This window comes from Mercenaria mercenaria, chromosome 4 (assembly GCF_021730395.1).
Source record: "Mercenaria mercenaria strain notata chromosome 4, MADL_Memer_1, whole genome shotgun sequence".
In the NCBI taxonomy this organism is placed as follows: Eukaryota; Metazoa; Mollusca; class Bivalvia; order Venerida; family Veneridae; genus Mercenaria; species Mercenaria mercenaria.
Window position 1 is genome coordinate 93691665 of NC_069364.1, and position 20325 is coordinate 93711989.

A 20325-nucleotide genomic window follows, 5' to 3' on the forward strand; every position below is an offset into this window, starting at 1 on the left:
TAACTTTTTGCAATCATTTTTTATTTGGCATAAATGTTTGCCTCAATGAGACGGAGTGTCATGTGCAACTTCCAGTCCTTTTGACAGCTGGTGGGCTCGACATGTTGCCCGTGGACATCTAGTTATTTGAAAATGGCCGTAATAAGTAACCTTGCATCCAACAATATTCCCAATAACATTAGTTACCATCATCCATTTTCTTACATTCCGTATTACATTTCAATATAACTACATAAAAGCCGCAAAATATTGATCATTATTCAGAACGAAAGACTCATAAAAATATTTTGGCAAACAATTCAAAAATAGTTCAAATAAAAAATGCTCAGAATTACGTATTTTAAGATAAAAGCTATTAATTTTGCGCGGTAAGGTAACTGACACGTAAAGTCATGACGTCGATGACGTCATTTTAAGGCAAAAATGTTTTATAGCGTTTCTTTTTTCTTTGCCTTTTTCATATTATATTCATTATTTCAGCATCACTAAACCATTAAGCATCACATCAGAGACAGGTCAATGCTTTCTTTTAGAAGAATAAATATACAAACACATTTAGTTTGTCGTAAACATTGTCATAAATCGTCACGTTTGCTTCCGGTCGGGTATGCGCACATATTATAAGATTCTTTCACTGGTTGTAGGTGCAGATGGGAATTTCCGGCCTCGAGGGTAACTGTTTAGGCGGTAACGAGGTTCCTACCGAGTTACCGCCTAAACAGTTACCCGAGAGCCGGATATTCCGATCTGCACCTATAACCAGTGACAGAATCTTTTTCTTGCATACCGATATCAAGATATAATAATAAAAATAAAATCAGTCGAACGGCTTTCTTTTTAGAACTATTTCTTATAGCAGCGTATTTAAACAAAGCGCGGGAAAGCAACGTCCGTAAACAGGAAAGACGTCATGACGTTTCAAAGACAAATAACAATGTTTAATTCTGGTTTTGTTTGATCAGTTGCAGAGTAACGTTATGGATTTTTGATAAAATAACGTGTTTTGAATCGAGAAATATACTATCAGGAATAAAGAGGAACTGTCAAGGTACTGGATTTTTATTCCGTTTTTCGAAATAAAATATAAATAACTACATAAATCTTCTACATATATGTAGTTCGTAATACGTCATTTAAAGCACGAGAGTCATCTTACACCCCGGGGTGTAAGATGGATTTTTCCAGCACCGGTAAAAAATACCGGAAATCCCCGTCTGGTATGCAAGAAAAATGTTAAGGTTACCTACCTGCTTACAATAGTGTTGATGTGACTTAAAACGCACCGAAACTAAAAATTAATCGTCTGTACGAAGCGATAGTTGAAATGGCCGAAAGTGTTCAGGAAAGATTGGTCTAGTTTACAGGAAATCGTTTGTCTGCATATAATATAAGTTGAGGAGTGAGGGTCCTACAAAAGAATGAAAATGAAATTGACAATGAAGAAAACAACTGCAAAATGATGAGGCCAGATTACCAGGTGTTCAGTTTTTCATTGAGTAAAGAACAAGTGTCGTATATGATATTGTAAATCATTAGTATATTTATAACCAACACTGGACGCAGTAAAGTCATATATCGTGTTGACGCTTTGAAATATCCTCATTTTATCTACATCAAGGGCCGCAACTCTGTTGTTAGTCAAGCAATCTGACCAGTTATCAAACTTGATCGAGATCTTTCTGTTTTACAAAGAGCACGTAGCAATAAAGCCGCTAATCCGTTAACAATGTAGAATAGCGCAAAGTTTGACAAAGGGTCGTAACTCTGTTAGTAAGCGCATTATCAAACTGGAGCAAGATCCTACAGCCATATAATTCTATTCATGTTACGACAATTACTCGATTTGTACCATTATTCAACTACACTGAGACTGAATTTCGTAACCATACACTTTCTATGAAAGTTTCTTAAATATTTCTTAAGTACTGAGGTCTCTCAATTGTTAACAATATTAAATAAGGCAGCTTTTGACATATCCAAGGGTATTCATTCTAGCTCGACTTGAACAATATTGCCCATTATGAAACTGGACTTAAAACATTCCATGTAAGTTTCACGAGGAAAGCTTAAGAAATGAGGTCTCTAAAGGTAAAATAGGGCAGATTTTGACAAATCAATGGCCTGAAGTAATCTGATTTGTGTTGCCTCGGTTTAAATGATACAGATACATGCTTAACTACCGTTTTTATACCCGTTTAAGAACAGCATATGCGAACAGTTTCAAATATTATGATTGATGTTTGAAGAAAACTGTTTTGCTTAACGACTTAAAATGATAAACGCAGACAGTAAATATCAATTTTTTGTAAATATTCTTACTAATTAATGTAAATGAATGTAAAAAGTAGTGTTTAACAACACATCACGGATATTATTTTTTGTTTTGTGGAAAATGTCTTCTTTTCACACATGGGTGATGCCCACACGAAAATTAACAATTTTCTACCTTAAAGTTTGTTTCGGGCCATTAAAAAAAAAGAAAAGCTTTCGTACTTTCGCATAAAAAGGGTTTGATGCGCGGCCGGTAAGAGAATATTATGTCGTTAATTATGACGTCATATTGATGCAAGACGTTCGGTTCATCATTACTACTCGGATAAATAAAGCCCAGTATAATTTTTATCAAAATATTTCAATGACCATATAAGAATGAAAACAATCAAGGCTTTCTAATGGTTTATCGCCTAATTTACCACGATGCTTGTATATTAAATCACTCGGGCTAACGCCCTCGTGATTCAGTCCCTGCGCATCTGAACTCTGAACCGTGATAAGACGACAAACCACTCGAAGGCCTTGATTATTTGTTAAATATTCACTTAGTTTAGAAGTTGTTTACTTCCGCCTCCCAAATCCGAATGCCACCATACTTTCGGTGCATGTCGCCTTGACGTGTTGCTGCACTATGGCATATTTTCAGGTAAATAAGTTGACTATCAATGCGAATATTAGCGATCAAATTCAAATTATAACAGATGAAAAACCGACTGAATCGGTTAAGCGTAGTTATGGTAATTAAAACGTTCTACGCGCTTCGCTTATTAACAAAGATGTTACAAAAAATATATGACCAAATTACAGAATGATTGCGAATTACATTTACTTATTTCACATTGCGCTATACACAATAGCCGACAGCACAAGTCTACATTGTTTTTGAACAGCCCTCGTACGTGTACATTTTGAAGAGTGAAGGACGTTGGTTCTCTCTTTATAGAAAATCTCGAGAATCTTTTAAATTGCTTTGCGAATATGTATCTATTGTATTTTGATACGATTAGTAGATATTGCAGAACTACGTTTTAATCTATTTAAAAACTTCCAGTCATGTATTTTTCGCGTAGAATAATTCACATCTTTCCGTGAAATTATTTTGCAGGAATATAACCTCTTCTTAGAATTGTAATATATCAAAAGATTATTATACTATATATTATTTCTTACTTGAAACCTATAACTGGAATACTGTGCCTTAGGTATTACAAAATCTACTATATAAAACAATTAAAAAAAAATGTCGTGATGCTTGAATCATGTCTTAAATTAGCATTCTTTTCTACATGTGGGGTAGAATAAAAACAAATTTGCAAGTATATGGTAATATGTTTTTCTATCCAAGAATATCTCGTAAACAAATTGATATCTTCATTGTTTCTGATAACATGAAAAACATGTAGCAAATGATAACACTAATTTTATGCCCTAGAATTGTGCGAAAATTGAAAAAGAAAAACAGAATTTGAGTCAACTGAACTGTACATTGCAGGATATTATTCATCTGAAATCGTAACAAATAAACTGTAGGCGTATTAGTCATTAAAGAGAAATAACCAATTAGGTACGATCAACGATGAATGTAATTGAGTTGCGCCCCCGCCGGTATAATTTGTGGAGCTCCCTTAAATATCAAAAATATTTGATTCAGAGGAACCTTCAAGTTTCACGATATTTTACATGGGATCGTATTATATTATGACAATGTCCGTTCACCTGTCTGCGTCTGGCGTGTCCGCATTTTCGTCTATCTGGATGCATATATGAAGCTGATTAATGGTGTGAGCTCGCCATGCCGGACACGATTAATTCTGCCTTTGCGACCACCGCAGATTGTGATCAGCCTGCACATCCGTGCAGTCTGGTCATGACCTGCATTTTTCGCCATTCAGTCAGTATTTTTTTAGTTAGCACCCCTTTTAACAGTTAATGGCACTGTCCAAATTGAAAGATGGACAAGTTCATCTATGAAATTTAGCACGATCTTCTGATAAAACTACTTTTGTTTCGGCCGGATAACTTATGCAAAGTTATTTTGATATATATAATTTATAATATAATCATGTTTGAAAGCTCCCCGCAACACCGATGGACAAGTTGTTCGCAGTGTATATAAGACCTTTTACTGAAACTATTGCCTGATTTGTATTTTCTGAACTTTTTATCCCTATGCAAATATTGGAGTAAAATGAAGAGGGACTGATCAAATAGAAAAGTGGAAAACCACAGGACGTCCAACACCACATTAATCAAGGAAAATGTTGTAGGCTTGGTTTGATTGAGCCTGTTCATGGACGGAAGTGGAAATGCAAGCTTTCTATTTGGTTTCAGTTTTATAGAGTTATAGGGAATCGATCCTACTGATTTTCGTCGCGAAGAAAATCGGGATCGATCTCTCTACGGTAACATGCGATACACCGAATGAGATATGTACTATCGAATTAAAAAATGTGTACTTCCGGCACGTGCACAGAGCGTCTGACTTCGGATTTTTTGGAAGAATACGTTTTTTTCCTTGTGCCTAATAAGCGTCCACATAACTTGTCCGAACCACAACCTTCAGAACAAATATGGATATATGGTATATATACACGTAGTGTGCACTTGTAAATAAAAGCACCTACTCCTCATAAAATAAACAAACTCGTTTATAAACATGGACGGCTCCAAACTGAAGGGATCCATGCTAAAAAATAATGACAAAATACAATACATATCGCATATCCGTAGCCCTGACCAACCTATTAAGCGGGCCAGGAAATTGTATAAGTACAACAACACTGTTGACCCATTTAAACAAGGAGTAGTGAGCACAGTTCATATAAATAAATATCCAAGAGGCTGAAATTACCTGTAATACAATACGACACTTTTTCAGTCATATTTTATAGACGACGGTTACCGTAGTAGAACCGAAGAAACAGACAAATTCTCTAACTGATTTGCGTAAGTTTCAGGTTTAAAAAGTGGGTGAATTATAATCTTTCCTATCAGCCGAGGTCAATGATATTTGCATTCTCTATATAAACACATTATATCGGCCAAGGTAATCAGTCCTATCATGTGTTTGTTTTCAGTGTAAAGACTCGCTGTTAAATCCAGGCAACTACTGCATTATAAAATCATATAAAATAATGAAACGCGTAGCAATTATCGGTGCTGGCTGTAGTGGACTAGCAGCTATAAAATGTTGTCTTGACGAGGGTCTCGAGCCTGTGTGTTTCGAGACAACAAACTATATAAGCGGATTATGGCACTACACAGAGGAGGTGGAAGAGGGTCAGGCGTGCGTTATGAAATCTACAGTGATCAACACATCCAAAGAGATGATGTGCTACAGTGACTTTCCTATACCTGAGGAGTATCCAATCTATATGCACAACAAGTGTGTTGATCAATATTTCCACATGTATGCGGACAAGTTCGGGCTCGGGAAATATATCAATTTCAACACAGAGGTACGGAATTATCCAGGATTTTATTTTATAATTTCTAAATATAAATCATATGGAACATGGTGCGTATTTTGTTTCAGTTTCTGAAAATATCACAGACCGAAATTTTCACACATATTACCATTAATGTATGTGTGCTTGCGTCTGTGTGTTCGGGTTTGGCGTCTTTATCAACAATTGTTCAGTCATTTAAAGGACGGTGTCAACCTGGTGCGGTAAGTACAATGCCAAACTTTATAGTTCTGCCTCACTGGAATATCATGCCCTAGACACCTGATACGATACCCCACCCAGTCAAATTATATTGACACTGGGCTGACCAGTCCTAAAACTATCTTCTTAATGCTGAATGCCAAGCCAAGAATCTACTAGTACAATTTTTCACGTCTTGGTATAACGCGACCAGGGAGCGAACCCATGACCTCGGTCATTCGAACCGGGCACTCTAGTACTAGGCTACCGAGGCGGGGAACAGAAAAAAGAATTTGTCACAATGTTGTCGATAACACTACATATCAGTTCTGTAAATCTCCTCTTAAAACGATTGCTTATTGCATTAATTCCTAAATTTGATAACTTCCCTAACTTAGAAGATGTTTTGTGAAAATACGAGATAAAATGTATTTTTACTTCAGCAAAAGAACAATTCCCGAATAGTTGTAAAATATTTTCATAGGATCGATATTTTAATTGAGACGATAGTAGATAATAAATCGTTAGTCATTGACGTTTAATCTAGATAATCAACAGAATATGTTAAATGCATTTTTGTTGCAATGATTATTTATATTGATATAGTCCTAACAATTTGGGAGAAGGTGTCGGATAAACAATATGTATTTTTGCTGTAAGCCCAAATGCACAGTCATGTTTAAAAATCATTAATATTTACAGGTATTGTCCGTGAAACCAACAGAAAGTTTTAAGACGGACGGAAAATGGTCTATTACAACAAAGAGGTCCGACGAGAAAGAAAAACAACATACATTTGATGCTGTTCTTATATGTACCGGACATCATGCAGAAAAGAATATACCGAACTTCCCCGGGTTAGATACGTTCAAAGGCAAGGTGACGCATACCCACGATTACAAGGATTACCATGGTTACGAGGACAAGAATGTTCTGATTATCGGTATTGGAAACTCTGGCGGGGATGTTGCTACAGAACTTAGTCGAATATCGTCTCAGGTTAGCTAGTTGTTTGCTCTTTGAAATCCGTTTAGACTACTTGATTATTTTATTCTGAATCCCGTGCCACGAAAGTCATTATCACAATACCACGATAATGAAAAAGAAAATCACTGGGGGTGGCGGAGGATCGAATACTGAAAGTATAATCTGTGTGTGATTAAAGTAAGGTACGATCATGAAAATCATAACAAATGTGGTGAAATTCAACATTACAACTAGAGCTGCTTGTCTCCCACAACTGCCTAATCAGACTTTCAGTGCTTTGATTATCAAAAACAGGTTTTAAGGGCCATAATTCCGAAGTACCTGGGCCGAATTGGCTAGTTATCGAACTTGGCCGAGGACTTATTGGCAAACACATTTTGTTCAAGTTGAGAAATGTTCGACTTAGAGTGCGAACAAGATTTGTGACAGACAGACACACAGACACACACACAGACAGGAGTAAATCAATATGTCTCCCACACCACTGTGTGGTGGGAGACATAATGACCAATGTCAAAACCACGATCGTGAAAAAAATTGAAAGTCAGCATAATTGATAAATACGAAATCGAAAGACGAAACCATGTTTGTGGGGGAAAAACAAGTCTAAAACCGATTACGAAAGTTTTCTGTTTTCTTCAACGTTATGCTGTGAATTCACCATCGTGATTCGTGTTTTCTGCTTTCAACTTTCATCATCTTAGCATCGTGAATAACCATGAGTTTTTTCAAGACAATCGTAGGTTCACGGAGACAAATACAAAACGAGATAGACCAAAATTAATAATAGAAATTGCCGAGGAACAAAATTACCTACATTCGTATGCGTTTGAATATTTAACTTAAACAGATGTATCGAAGTTTGTTCTTACATGTATCTATATTTCAGATTTATTTGAGCACCCGATCTGGATCATGGATATTCCATCGAGTTGACGATAACGGGGTTCCCGGGGACATGAACCATTCAACTCGCTTCAATACCATTCTGTTGCAAAATTTTCCTAATTTGATGCAGAATCTTGTTAAAAAGAAAATTAACTACAAATTTGATCACGAAAAATACTGCCTTCAACCGAAACATGGTATCTTTTCTGCTCACCCCACAGTGAACGACGAACTTCCAAACAGAATAATTTCCGGTGGTGTTATTGTAAAAGCCAATGTAGCAGAGTTCACTGAAACTGGAGCAATATTTGAAGATGGTACTAAAGTCGAGAATTTGGACGCTGTAGTACTTGCTACAGGATACATATTTGGCTTCCCGTTTCTTGATAAGAATGTTCTAGAAGTGAAGGAGAACAAGATCAATCTGTATAAATACATGTTTCCACCGGATCTGCAAAAGAAAACCCTGGCAATTATTGGGTGTTTCCAGCCACTTGGAGCAATTATGCCAATGAGCGAAATGCAGTGTCGTGTAGCTACTAGAGTGTTTAAGGTAAGTTGAGTTTGTAGATGCACGTATAATGACAAAGAATTCGCATGTCTAAAGTCTTTGATAGAGCTGTACTGTTCTATTTCTAGGTGCTTGTTTTACATCTTGTTTTTGCGGATTTCTCATGGTTTTGTTTTATCATACAGGAACTTACTGCAAACGTCGTTTGGTAATTGTAGTAACCAGATATTCTCCGTGTATGACCTTAAGCATGGTAGCTGTTACTGTTTGTATTGGGGACTCTATAACGGAAACATTTGGACTACTTGATAATTGAAAGGCAATTGGACGTATACTACACTGTTCTTTCGTTTATGTTGGGATAGCATTTGTGCTTCGTGCTTGTTGCAGAATCCCGAGGGAGAAGTTGGTTAGGGCTTAGGTAACAACAAATTAAGTGAATATCATTTCAAAAACCGTTTATTTCCTGTTTAAGTTGTTGTACGTATGCGTTGTAGGGCCATTATAAGTCCGGGTTACGTCATGGAACACACAAATACACGTACAAAATGGTGCGTTTACTGCACGTGATCATCTTGTGAACAAATGTTTACTCCCCTGTTAACACCTTCCTTTAAAGATGTACTTGTTAAAAACTTAATGTCATTATTTTATATTGTATGTATCTTCTGAAATGTCAGCTATAACGGTAATATCCTTGCAAATATTACTAGGGCATAAAAGACCTGCCGGATAGCAATGAGATGTGGACAGATATTAAAGACAAACGGGCTGCCATGGCGTTGAGATATAAGAAAGCAATGCGACATACTATTCAAGTGGATTACGTTCCATACATGGATGAATTAGCAGAAATGATAGGCTGTAAACCAGACATAAGTAAAAATATTTTTTAGATCCAGTTAGTTATTACACATACATAAATTGTTTTATTACAATAATTGCTAGCTAGAATGAATTCAAAATATCTTCATATATTCCATAAGAATGTTTAAAAAATAGCAAATAACATTGTGTTTTAATTAAAAGGTGGGCGATTGGTTTACAACAGTTAAATTTGACGGATATTGACAAAACTTTTCTTCGTGTAACGGATGTATTTTAAGATATATGACTTGCTTAGCTCGTGTCTAGTTAAACACGTTTTATCATTTATCAGTTTCGTTACTGTCAATCCACCGCAAGTGCTTACATTAAAACAGTTTGTCTGATTCCTTTGAAGATGCTAATTCTGGTATGACTTGTTATTACCTGTATTTTGAACACAGGGAAACTTATCTGGACCGACCCGAAACTTGCAACTAAAGTTTACTTTGGACCTTGTACGCCCTACCAGTATCGGTTAATGGGACCTGGACCCTGGAAAGGTGCCCGGCAGGCCATCATGACACAATGGGAACGAGTGTATAAACCCCTGCAGACCAGACCATGTGTTGGAAATGAGAGCAAGGGCTTTGGAACAGTATATATGTTTATAATTGTGGCCTTAGCTGTACTGCTTTACCTTATTTTATAGCCGTACACCTTCGTTATTTTAAGCAATTATTCTATTGTCATTCCGTCATTATTATGTAATGACTACATCACTGAGTAAATGGACACTGCTGACTCAATAGTTTAATCAACATTGATGATAGTGATTTTGCTTTTTATAAAGGTTCAACATATATCTGTTGATAACAGTTATTGGCACTGTGTTGTATCGAAAAGCACGTGAATTGTCGTAATTTTATAACGCCTTACCTGCATGTACATACTTGCAATTGGTATATCTTAGTGCGTTTGAAGATATATATTTATATTACAGTGCTGATACCATGACATATCTTTTTCAAATTCAAATCTATTCACTATACTCTTGAATGTGTACTACACTGTATTCAAATTGTAATAAGATAGTGAAGGGAACCATTGTTCGGATGTTACAATTACTATGCATATATACTTACAAATATGATATTTTTGATGCAATAAATGGTCAACAATCTGCGTACGTTATTTGCACAAATTTGTTTCTGTTTATATTGTACATGTATGACTGTTTTCGTTTGTCAGGTGTTTGTAGAAACGTGTTAGATACGTTACCGTAAGACACAACAGTTTGATAAAATCGTTTCCAGTCAGACAACAAGTTAAGCTCGTTGACTTTTAAAATCATACCCATTAAGTTTAAAAATATCAAAGTTAGAAGAAGTGATCCTTTGGAATTAGGGGGTTTAGAACAATATAAAGTTATGATAAACTGAAGTGTTGCTATACAACAGAGCCGGCACAGTGGTAAAACTGCCTGACTACGAAATCGGAGGTTTGTAGTAATCCTCGAAGTAATATAAGTAACATTGGGTTAATCGTCCGGTGTATTAATGTTTTACATCTGGCACGCAAAGGAATTCTGGAAGATTCCGGAATTTGAGCGTTTTCTGTATCTTCCACTTGCTAACAGTTTTCAAGTCACCCACACGGGATATCATAGAAGACCATAAACATGCTTTATCATAAGCCTTAGCCTTTCACTTCTGCACGAAATTTGTTGCAATGACTTTAGCCACTTTACCGATGCGTGAGGAGACGCTGACTACTGAACGGTCTAATTTACATGGTAAATGTTTAAAGTATTTGACGATACCATTTAATGACATCGTGTTTTATCTGTCTAAATAGTTATAGTGTCGTAACAGTTTTAACGATCCATGTACAAACTGATAATAGACATTTGCGAATTAAGTCTACGTGGACTGTGAACACCTAAGACGATAGATTTTTCAAGGGGACCGTCTCAACATAATTTGAATATATTATGCGCGGTAGGAAATTGAGTTTATAACGGCAATACGGTTTGGGTTATTATATCATCACTATGCGGTAGGTGATATAAATTCGGATGTGCCTGTTTTTAGCTCGACTTTTCGAAGAAAATTTAGAGCAATTGCACTCGCTCCGGCGTCGGCGTCGCCGTTGGTTAATTTTTTTGATGAAGTCAAATATCTCTGTTACTATCAAAGCTATTGACTTGAAACTTATAATAGTTATTTACTATCAAAGTCTACACCAGGAGAAATAATCCCCATATCTCTGGTTTGAATTTTGATAGAATTATGCCCCTTTTTAACTTAGAATTTCTGGTTAAAGTTTTTGATAAAGTCAAATATCTCTGTTACTATCAATTAAAGCTATTGACTTGAAACCTAAAATAGGTATTTACTATTGAAGTCTACACCAGGAAAAAAACAATTTTTCATTACTCTGATTTGAATTTTGACAGAATTATGCCTCTTTTTAATTTAGAATATTTGGTTAAAGTTTTTGATAAAGTCAAATATCTCTGTTACTATCAAAGCTATTGAATTGAAACTTAAAATAATTATTTACCATCAAAGGCTTCACCAGGAGAAACAATCCCCATAACTCTGATTTGAATTTTGATAGAATTATGCCCCTTTTTAACGTAGAATTTTTGGTTTAAATTTTTGATAAAGTCAAATATCTCTGTTACTATCAAAGCTATTGACTTGAAACTTAAAATAGTTATTTACTATCGAAGTCTACACCAGGAAAAACAATCTCTGTAACTTTGATTGAAGTTTGACAGAATTATGCCACCTTTTCACTTAGAATGTTTTGTTAAAATGTTTGATAAAGTCAAATTTCTCTGTTACTATTAAAGCTTTTGACTTGAAACTTAAAATACATTTTACTATGAAAGTCTACACGTGGAGAAACAATCCCCATTACTCCGATTTGAATTTTGACAGAGTTATGTCCCGTTTTAACCTGGAATTGATTTACTGGCAAAGCTCTAATTCAGAGTCAAGTACTGAGAAATGTCGAGCGCGCTGTCTTACGGACAGCTCTTGTTCCGTGTTTCTGTCCATCAGAGAGAAGTTATGCTACACATATCGCCAAACGTTTTAAAGCGAGCCATGCACTCTGCACGTCGTCGTAATGTGGTGAACATTTGTGCCAAGTTTCTTTAAAATCCTTCAAGCAGTTCAAGAGTTACACATCGCACTCAAAACAAAGTTATATGACCTTTGACCCCACCCCTAAGTGTGACATTGACTTGTCTCGATGTGGTGGACATTTGTGCAATGTTTCTTTAAATCCCTCAAACAGATCAAGAGTTACAGAGCGGACACGAAACAAAGTCAAATGACCTTGACAACTAAGTGTGACCTTGACCTTAAAGCGAGCCACCTGATACAGGCGCTCTGCACGTCGTCTTGATGTGGAGAACATTTGTCAAGTTTGTTTAAAATCCTTTAAGGGGTTCACGAGTTACAGAGCGGAGTCGACAAGAAATTGCTAATGGACAGGCGGACACACAGACAGACAGACAGACAGACGGCCATATGAACACCTGTGGTATCCCAAAATACGTCCCCTCGCGCTTATAATAACATCAAAGGAATGGAGACGCAAGCTATTACGTTTTCCACAGTTTTCACAATGATTTACCTACTGACCTACATTTTGATATGAACACCTGTGGTATCCCAAAATACGCCCCCTCGCGCTTATAATAACATCAAAGGAATGGAGACGCAAGCTATTACGTTTTCCACAGTTTTCACAATGATTTACCTACTGACCTACATTTTGATCCCAGCTGACCCAGTTTAGATTTTTTCATGTCGGACGACGACGACAATGGAATACGGATACATTACGTACGATCATCGTTTCAACTTTGACGCAGATGCACAACTTATATTAAAGAACATTTCAGGAAGGTGTTATGACGCTAGATCAAATACTTTTTTTCCGATATGTATAACAGAACATTTCTCTGGTGAACAGACGAACGGAAAGACAAATCCAAATCTTATCCTGTTCGGTGACATAATAAGCCAGACCTTACCATCATTATAGGAATGTTTTCCTACCAAACATAAATTAAAATTATCATGTTGAGATGGTCCCCTTGAAAAATCGATCGTCTTAGGTGTTCACAGTCCACGTAGACTTAATTCGCAAATGTCTAATAAGAGTAAAGTCATATCGAGTGGAAATTTATAAACTGCTGAAAATGAGTACATTGTGTAAGATCCGATTTACTGTTTTATCCTACTGTTTTATCCGCCAAAGCCGTTTCAGAGTTTTCATGAATTTTGCATGGTTCCGATATGAGTTACACATCATTCTAAAATTAAATACGACTTAGAAAAGTCCCCATCTTTCATCAAATATTTGCTGACTCATGGTTTGACGTCAAGCTATGGAAAGACCTTGATTCTGTTTATACGTATTGTTTGTTTGTATAATTGTGAGGAATCGGTAATGGATAAAATAGATAAAATATCGTTAAATTATAAGTGACGGATGTTTAATTTAGGTTAGAAAGTTAACTATACTTTCCAGGTAAAATCTTCTTAAAATAATTATTCCTTGAACTAAACAAGGTGGAGTATTTTGTAAGAATTGCTGCACGTGTGATTCGGATTTACATGTTTAACGGCGTTTGTTTTAGAAAAGTACAGGACTGCTGTTATTTCAAAGATGTTTTTATTTTATTTATTGATATGCTTGGCGTGTTTTGTAAACGACTGTATAAAAATTAATGCCTTTATTATCCATATCAAAAAAGTTGAACCACCAGTGAGTTGTAAGGCCTCCGTGGCAAAGTGGTTAAGGTCGCTGACTTCGAATCACTTGCCCCTTACCGATGTGGGTTCGAGCCTTGCTCGGGGCGTTGAGTTCTCCATGTGAGGGAGCCATCCAGCTGGCTTATGCCATCCAGCTGGTTTACGGAAGGTCGGTGGTTCTACCTAGGTGTCCGCACGTAATGAAATAATGCTCGGAGGGGTACTTGGGGTTAAAAGCTGGAAAGTTGCCATATGGCCTGTAATTGTGCCGGTTTAAAGTTAAACCCTAACAAAACAAACAAGCTTGTGGGGTACGCTATATGTACGTATATATATATCATAGCCTTATCCAGTGTTATCTTTACATGGTTGATTTGCAGTTTATATAATTCATGTACAACGCACCTCGGTTTATTTACAGAATATATTGGACCTTGTTTTTCATATTATGTTCTCAATCGCTAAAAATCATAATCCTTTAATAGAAAAAGGATAAACTTTGTAACTGGGGGGTGGTAACGCATCTGAGGTGCTACATAACGGGTAACACATTTTTTGAAATTTTAGTGTTGATGTTTTCTTTTAATTCGTCTAAGAGGAAGTGTGAAAAGGGACCTTTGATAAATGGTTACATTCAACTTAAATTATTTGCAATCATGTTGAAAGTGTAATTGTTTCGTGTAAAATAGTGTTTTTAGGGAAATGTGCCAATTAATTATATTTCATTTCAATTTAATCCTTTTACCGAACAGTAATTCGTCATTTTTGACATGTTCTTATTAGTTCTACCAATTCTGTACGAGTGTTGAATAGTTTAATACCACAGTCACACATACGACGCGGATAGCTACGTCTAGCTACGGAAAGAAACGTAGTAATCCGTATCGATCCGTACCTGAGCCGTACCTTAAAGTAGTAATCTGTACCAATCCGTATCAGTCCGTACCAATCCGTACGGCTCAGGTACGGATCTATACGGATTACTACGTTTCTATCCGTGGCTAGACGTACCTATCCGCGCCGTATGTGTGACTGGGGTATAAGCTAATGCCCGATATGATGAACTTTTTCAAGCAGAGATGCACAGCATGACGTCATCCAATGTCTTTTAAAAAGCATGAAGTCGACTTGATAATATACATCATCGAAGAATATAATGGTTCTGTGAATAGAAAAATGTTTTCATTCAGTTTTACCGATACATTGCCAATATTTTATTATTCTTGTTGCATATTGCACACGTTTTCTTGAGTTAAATCACCGCTGTGACATGGAATATAACATATGTTATGCATTAGACAGAGATGATGTTTTGTTTTCGGTTATTTTCTAACATATCAATATTTGCAATCACAGGGTAAACAAGTAGGTCACTCAGGACATTTTCTCTATATCACCGGTTGAAGTAAATCGCCTATAAATAGCTGCATTACCATACGCTTATCAAATTGATATCGCAGTTTAAGTATTCTCCTTCGCTATGTATATAACTCAACAATACCACTCACAATAATCAGTTGTAAATTAATCATAGGTTATAAGAAATAACATGAAACGTATAGCAGTTATTGGTGCGGGCGCTAGTGGCCTAACTGCTATAAAATGTTGCATTGACGAACACCTTGAACCTGTGTGTTTTGAGAGGACAAATTATATCAGCGGATTATGGCACTACACAGAAGAGGTGGAAGAGGGCCAGGCATGCGTTATGAAATCTACGGTGATCAACACATCCAAAGAGATGATGTGCTACAGTGATTTTCCTATACCAGACGAATATCCCGTCTATATGCACAACAGGTGTGTCGATCGGTATTTTCATATGTATGCGGATAAGTTTGGACTCCGAAAACATATAAACTTCAATACAGAGGTAGGAAATTAGAATATTGTAAATAACATTTTATATTACAGTAGTATTGCTTCTTAATATCCGAGCTCTAGAAGTTAAACGCAAAAATATTCTAACATGGCTGTGCTTAAAACTGATTTCCAAAGTATTCCAGATCAAAATGTGAAGCGATAATGTAAAGTATGAATGTACGTTGTACTTGTAGATTCTTTTGTTCCATGCTCGGGAGCATGCACTCCTACTAAAACAGTTATCAATATTTTATGTATAAACTGCATATCATAAATAATGATGATTTCATAATTCGAAAGAAACATGAATTCCTAAAGCTTAAAACTATCAAAACTTTCAATAACTAAAATACTTGATTATCTGTATTTAAGAGGTGTACTGAAGCGTCTTTACTAGATCTACCCTACCTGAAAACGAAATAATTTTGATTTGAGAAAAAATAATGATTTTGTCTTTAAACTCTGCACATTTGTATGATAATATACTGCGTCTTCGCAATTATTTTGTGTTTCACTGGCTTATTTTAGTAGTGTGTTGGTCAGTCATGTAAACAAACCCAAGAAGTGATTCTTTTTTTCAAAATTATTTTTGTTGTTGCATTTACAGTATTTTATTATACATTTTGACAAAATTTGCTACATTTTATATGTATTGAAAAAAGTTTTTCTCCCGCCATGCCAACGATGTAAACAGTGGGTCATCTCATTCACACGAAAATTACTGAAATAAAGTATCTCTATTTATTATATGTTTTTCGTCCGATAATTTGGTGGAATGATAAGATATACATGTTTCAATTTATGGAAGGCCGTACACACCATAATGTTATAATGGAAGTCTATGGGAAAACAATTTGTGGTCTCTAACCTATAGTTGACGGTCGAGATGATTGGATGGAAAACGTCGCCTGATTGGGTAACATTATAGACAATAGCTAATAGAATTCAGTGAGATATATCCATCATAATGGCGGAAGGAGATCGGGACAAAGTTGCCAGTACAGAAAGGAAGGTCATTAATGATTTTGTTTACACGGAATACGCCTATTGTACCTGCAAACATCATACTATAACCGTAGGCAGTGAAAAAAGTAAACATTACCAAACATTTTGTGAAATTAAGTCCAAACACTTTGAGATGAAATTTTAGTTTCACTAATTATTCAAATATCTTGTGTGAACGGTCTCCGGTGAAATATAATGGCTTTAATTATATGTAATACGTTCGAGACGATCAATGAAAAATGACTTCTTGTCAGCACATGGTGCACGCAAGAATATTTTTTCATCATTTCTTTCATTGTATGATAATACAAGTGCTACTATACATCAGTATCTTTTCATTTAAATAACATCAACAACATTATGATACAATAAAACTATCTATTTGTAACAAACATTTTAATATTCAATAGTAAATGACAATGTGACAATAAGCACAACAAAGTAATTTAAGATTTTTCGAAATTATCAATTATATGTCGGATGTCATACCGATTATCCGAACATATGTCCGCCACTAATTAATATGTCTCGAAGGTATGCGATAAATAACAGTAGGAGAAGAATGATTTTGCTTGAAGAAGCCATCCAGCTGGTTTATGGAACGTCAGTGGTTCTACCCAGGTGCCCACCAGTAATGGCATAATGCCCGGATATGGGCACCTGGGGACTTCCTCTACCGAGAAAACATAGAAGGTCTCTATATGACCTATGATTAGAGTTTTTCTGTCTTTAATACCAGCAAAAGTCATACATTTCCAGGTTTTGTCTGTGAAACCGACCGAAAATTTCAAGACTGATGGTAAGTGGGAAATTAAAACAAAGAACTCCGAGAACAAAGAACAACAACATATATTTGATGGTGTTCTTATCTGTACCGGACATCATGCAGAAAAGAATATACCCAACTTCCCCGGGTTAGATACCTTCAAAGGCAAGGTGACTCACACACACGATTACAAGGATTACCAGGGTTACGAGGACAAGAGTGTTGATCATTGGTATTGGAAACTCTGGTGGGGATGTTGCTACAGAGCTTAGTCGTATATCTTCTCAGGTTTGAAAGTAGATTGCCCTTTAGAATATTTAAATACTTAGATAGTATTTCTTGTTATTGAATACCAATGGTTGAAATAAACATTTAACGTTCTTGTATGTACTAAGCATTGCAATAGTATAAGTAATGCATATTTAATACTATAATTGTCATAAGTAGTGGTCAAAATAAGTCTACGCGAGTACTTCCGTACCATTTGAAGTTCTCAGATTGGTTACTCAGTAAAAGATACCTTTGATAAAATCTGGCTGAGTCAAGACGTTACTGTTGTTGTGTATTCATTATTGTTTTTGTAAGCTTGATATTCTTATTGTATGTGCGATTTCCCGCGATATAAATAGCACAGCGACGCTATACAAATACAATCAAATAACATAGAATAAGAATGACACGTTTTGTAAATAGAATCGTCAGATATTGAACAACAATGATGACTTTTACCGTAATAATATCGAACATACAATAAGAATAACGACATATACAATAACAATGGTAACACTTAGAATATGAATGACACGACATTGAATAACAATATCAAAGATACAATAAGAATAGCGAAAGATAGAATAACAATAATGACGTTTAACATAAGAATATCGGACATACAATAAGAATAACGACATATAGAATAACAATGGTAAGACTTAGAATATGAATGAAACGACATTGAATAACAATATTGTAGTGCCCCAGATATTGTACTATACATGATATTTATTGTTATTTTAATGTATGGTATATGATACCATTCAGAGTAGAAGTTATGCTATGTCAGGTATTTTAATCTGTTTATTGTTTATCCGGACGTGTGTATCCGAATTTGTGAAGTCCACTTAGAGATCGATTTTTGCATAATGAACCAGGTAGCATTGTAATCTTTGGATCATTTCTGTAAGACTCTTTTACTACCTTCAGTGTATTTAACTGCTTATCAGATGTATTTACGAAGAAATCTTGCTTTATTTACAAATTTACATTCACTTCCGGGTTGTTATTAAGCGGTGTCACGGTAACTTTCTCCTTAGTAACGATAGAAGGTCACCATTTTTGTTTTGAAGGCAAATAGACGAAAGATGAGCTACAAAAGGACTTATGCTGTAAGGATTCGATAGATTATCATAATGTCTAATGTATCAAGCTAAAGTCTAATTATTTTAGTGTAATTTTATCGTAAAATTATGGTTGCCGACTCTGAATACTGGTTGCCAATGCGCAAATTTTGTTTGTGTACAATTTTAGCCAATGACGTTGGCGTCTTGTACACATTTGTTTTTGGTGCATTTGTTGCATTTTTGCGTACCCGCACGAATTTGCGGCGTACCCACTTTTGGTTTTAGTGCACAGGTCTTGGGTATATATACCCGTTGTTCCCGATTTTCGGGTCTCCACAATTCAAAACATCTAAGGGCAAATTCTTGTCAGTTGACATCAGAAATTCAGATTAAGTTTATTTCCAAGAGTTCAAGGCCGGCTACCATATTTATCACAATAAATCAGAAATCTTTTAAGGTCATTAATTCTTTAATCTGTCTCAAATATCAGACTGTTTATTTATTTTGTTACATATTTGTATTAAACATTTTAAGGCTGACTGATAGAATTTTCACAGTATTTTAAAGAGAATTTAAAAGTCTAGGTTCGTGCACTACAGATATAAGAGAACTGCTTTATCATAGACTACTGTATTTCTTGTCCTGTTGATTGTTGACAGATCCTTGTATTTTCACGTGATATTTTTAGTAGTGCCTGACCGTGCATTTTCGCGTATTTTATTCGAAGCTTGTGACATTGTAAGTCTTATAAGATACCGTATTTGTGCTATTTATTGTAGTGATATTTTTCACTTTGTTGAATCGAGTATTCTAGTCACTCATTGAGTATTTGTTAGGGAATAAACAAATAAATCATTTTATTCTTTAGAATTCTATTGTTGTATTCACTTAATTAATTAATGCAAAGTTTAGTACATTTCCCAAATGCCCTGTGGAGACCAACCCTTTCTATCTGAGTAATTCTTGTAAGTCCTTTAAAGAGCCAACACAACATATACCAAGGTGAACTTGTTGCCTTAGTTTACGCAGAACTTCAAAGCTAGAGCTACAATCATAGTCCACACCGGGTTGTCTGCACGCCACTCATAGTCTACATAGATCCAGGTCGTCGAAGTTTCCTCACAATCTATTTAGACACATTCAACTCAGTCTACAGACGTAATACATGTATACTCAGATTCAGATATCCTAATCCACTGACACAATACCAGGCTACCGAGGTGTCGTTGGGTTAGGTAATCTTATTCACGCTACCAGTTATAACTCTTAAGGCCACTAGCTCGCTACATACTTTTTGGTGGCAGCGGTGGGATCCTCTAATATCATCGAGGATCCAGAGATTCGAATCCTATACTCCGGGCAAATAGAGCGCAAACAAAATGGAGTATTATACACCAGCTGGGAGCGATGGTGAGATATCCTTTAAGCGTCCGGAACTAAGAGGCGATAATCATGTGGTCAT

The 20325-nt window shown here is 35.8% G+C and overlaps 2 protein-coding genes across 2 annotated transcripts; both read left to right on the forward strand.

The window, feature by feature from the left end:
* The first annotated feature begins 5331 nt into the window (after positions 1-5331).
* Positions 5332-10245, forward strand: LOC128556532 (flavin-containing monooxygenase 5-like). The gene is made up of 5 exons (XM_053541970.1): positions 5332-5732; positions 6624-6920; positions 7798-8349; positions 9021-9186; positions 9576-10245. The coding sequence occupies exons 1-5, from the start codon at positions 5409-5411 to the stop codon at positions 9821-9823; spliced, it is 1587 nt and encodes a 528-aa protein (XP_053397945.1). The 5' UTR covers positions 5332-5408; the 3' UTR covers positions 9824-10245.
* A 5193-nt stretch (positions 10246-15438) lies between these two features.
* Positions 15439-19733, forward strand: LOC128556533 (flavin-containing monooxygenase 5-like). The gene is given in 3 exon segments (XM_053541971.1): positions 15439-15762; positions 17517-17740; positions 17742-19733. Coding segments are annotated over 3 exon segments (624 nt in total). The 3' UTR covers positions 17818-19733.
* Positions 19734-20325: the final 592 nt, after the last annotated feature.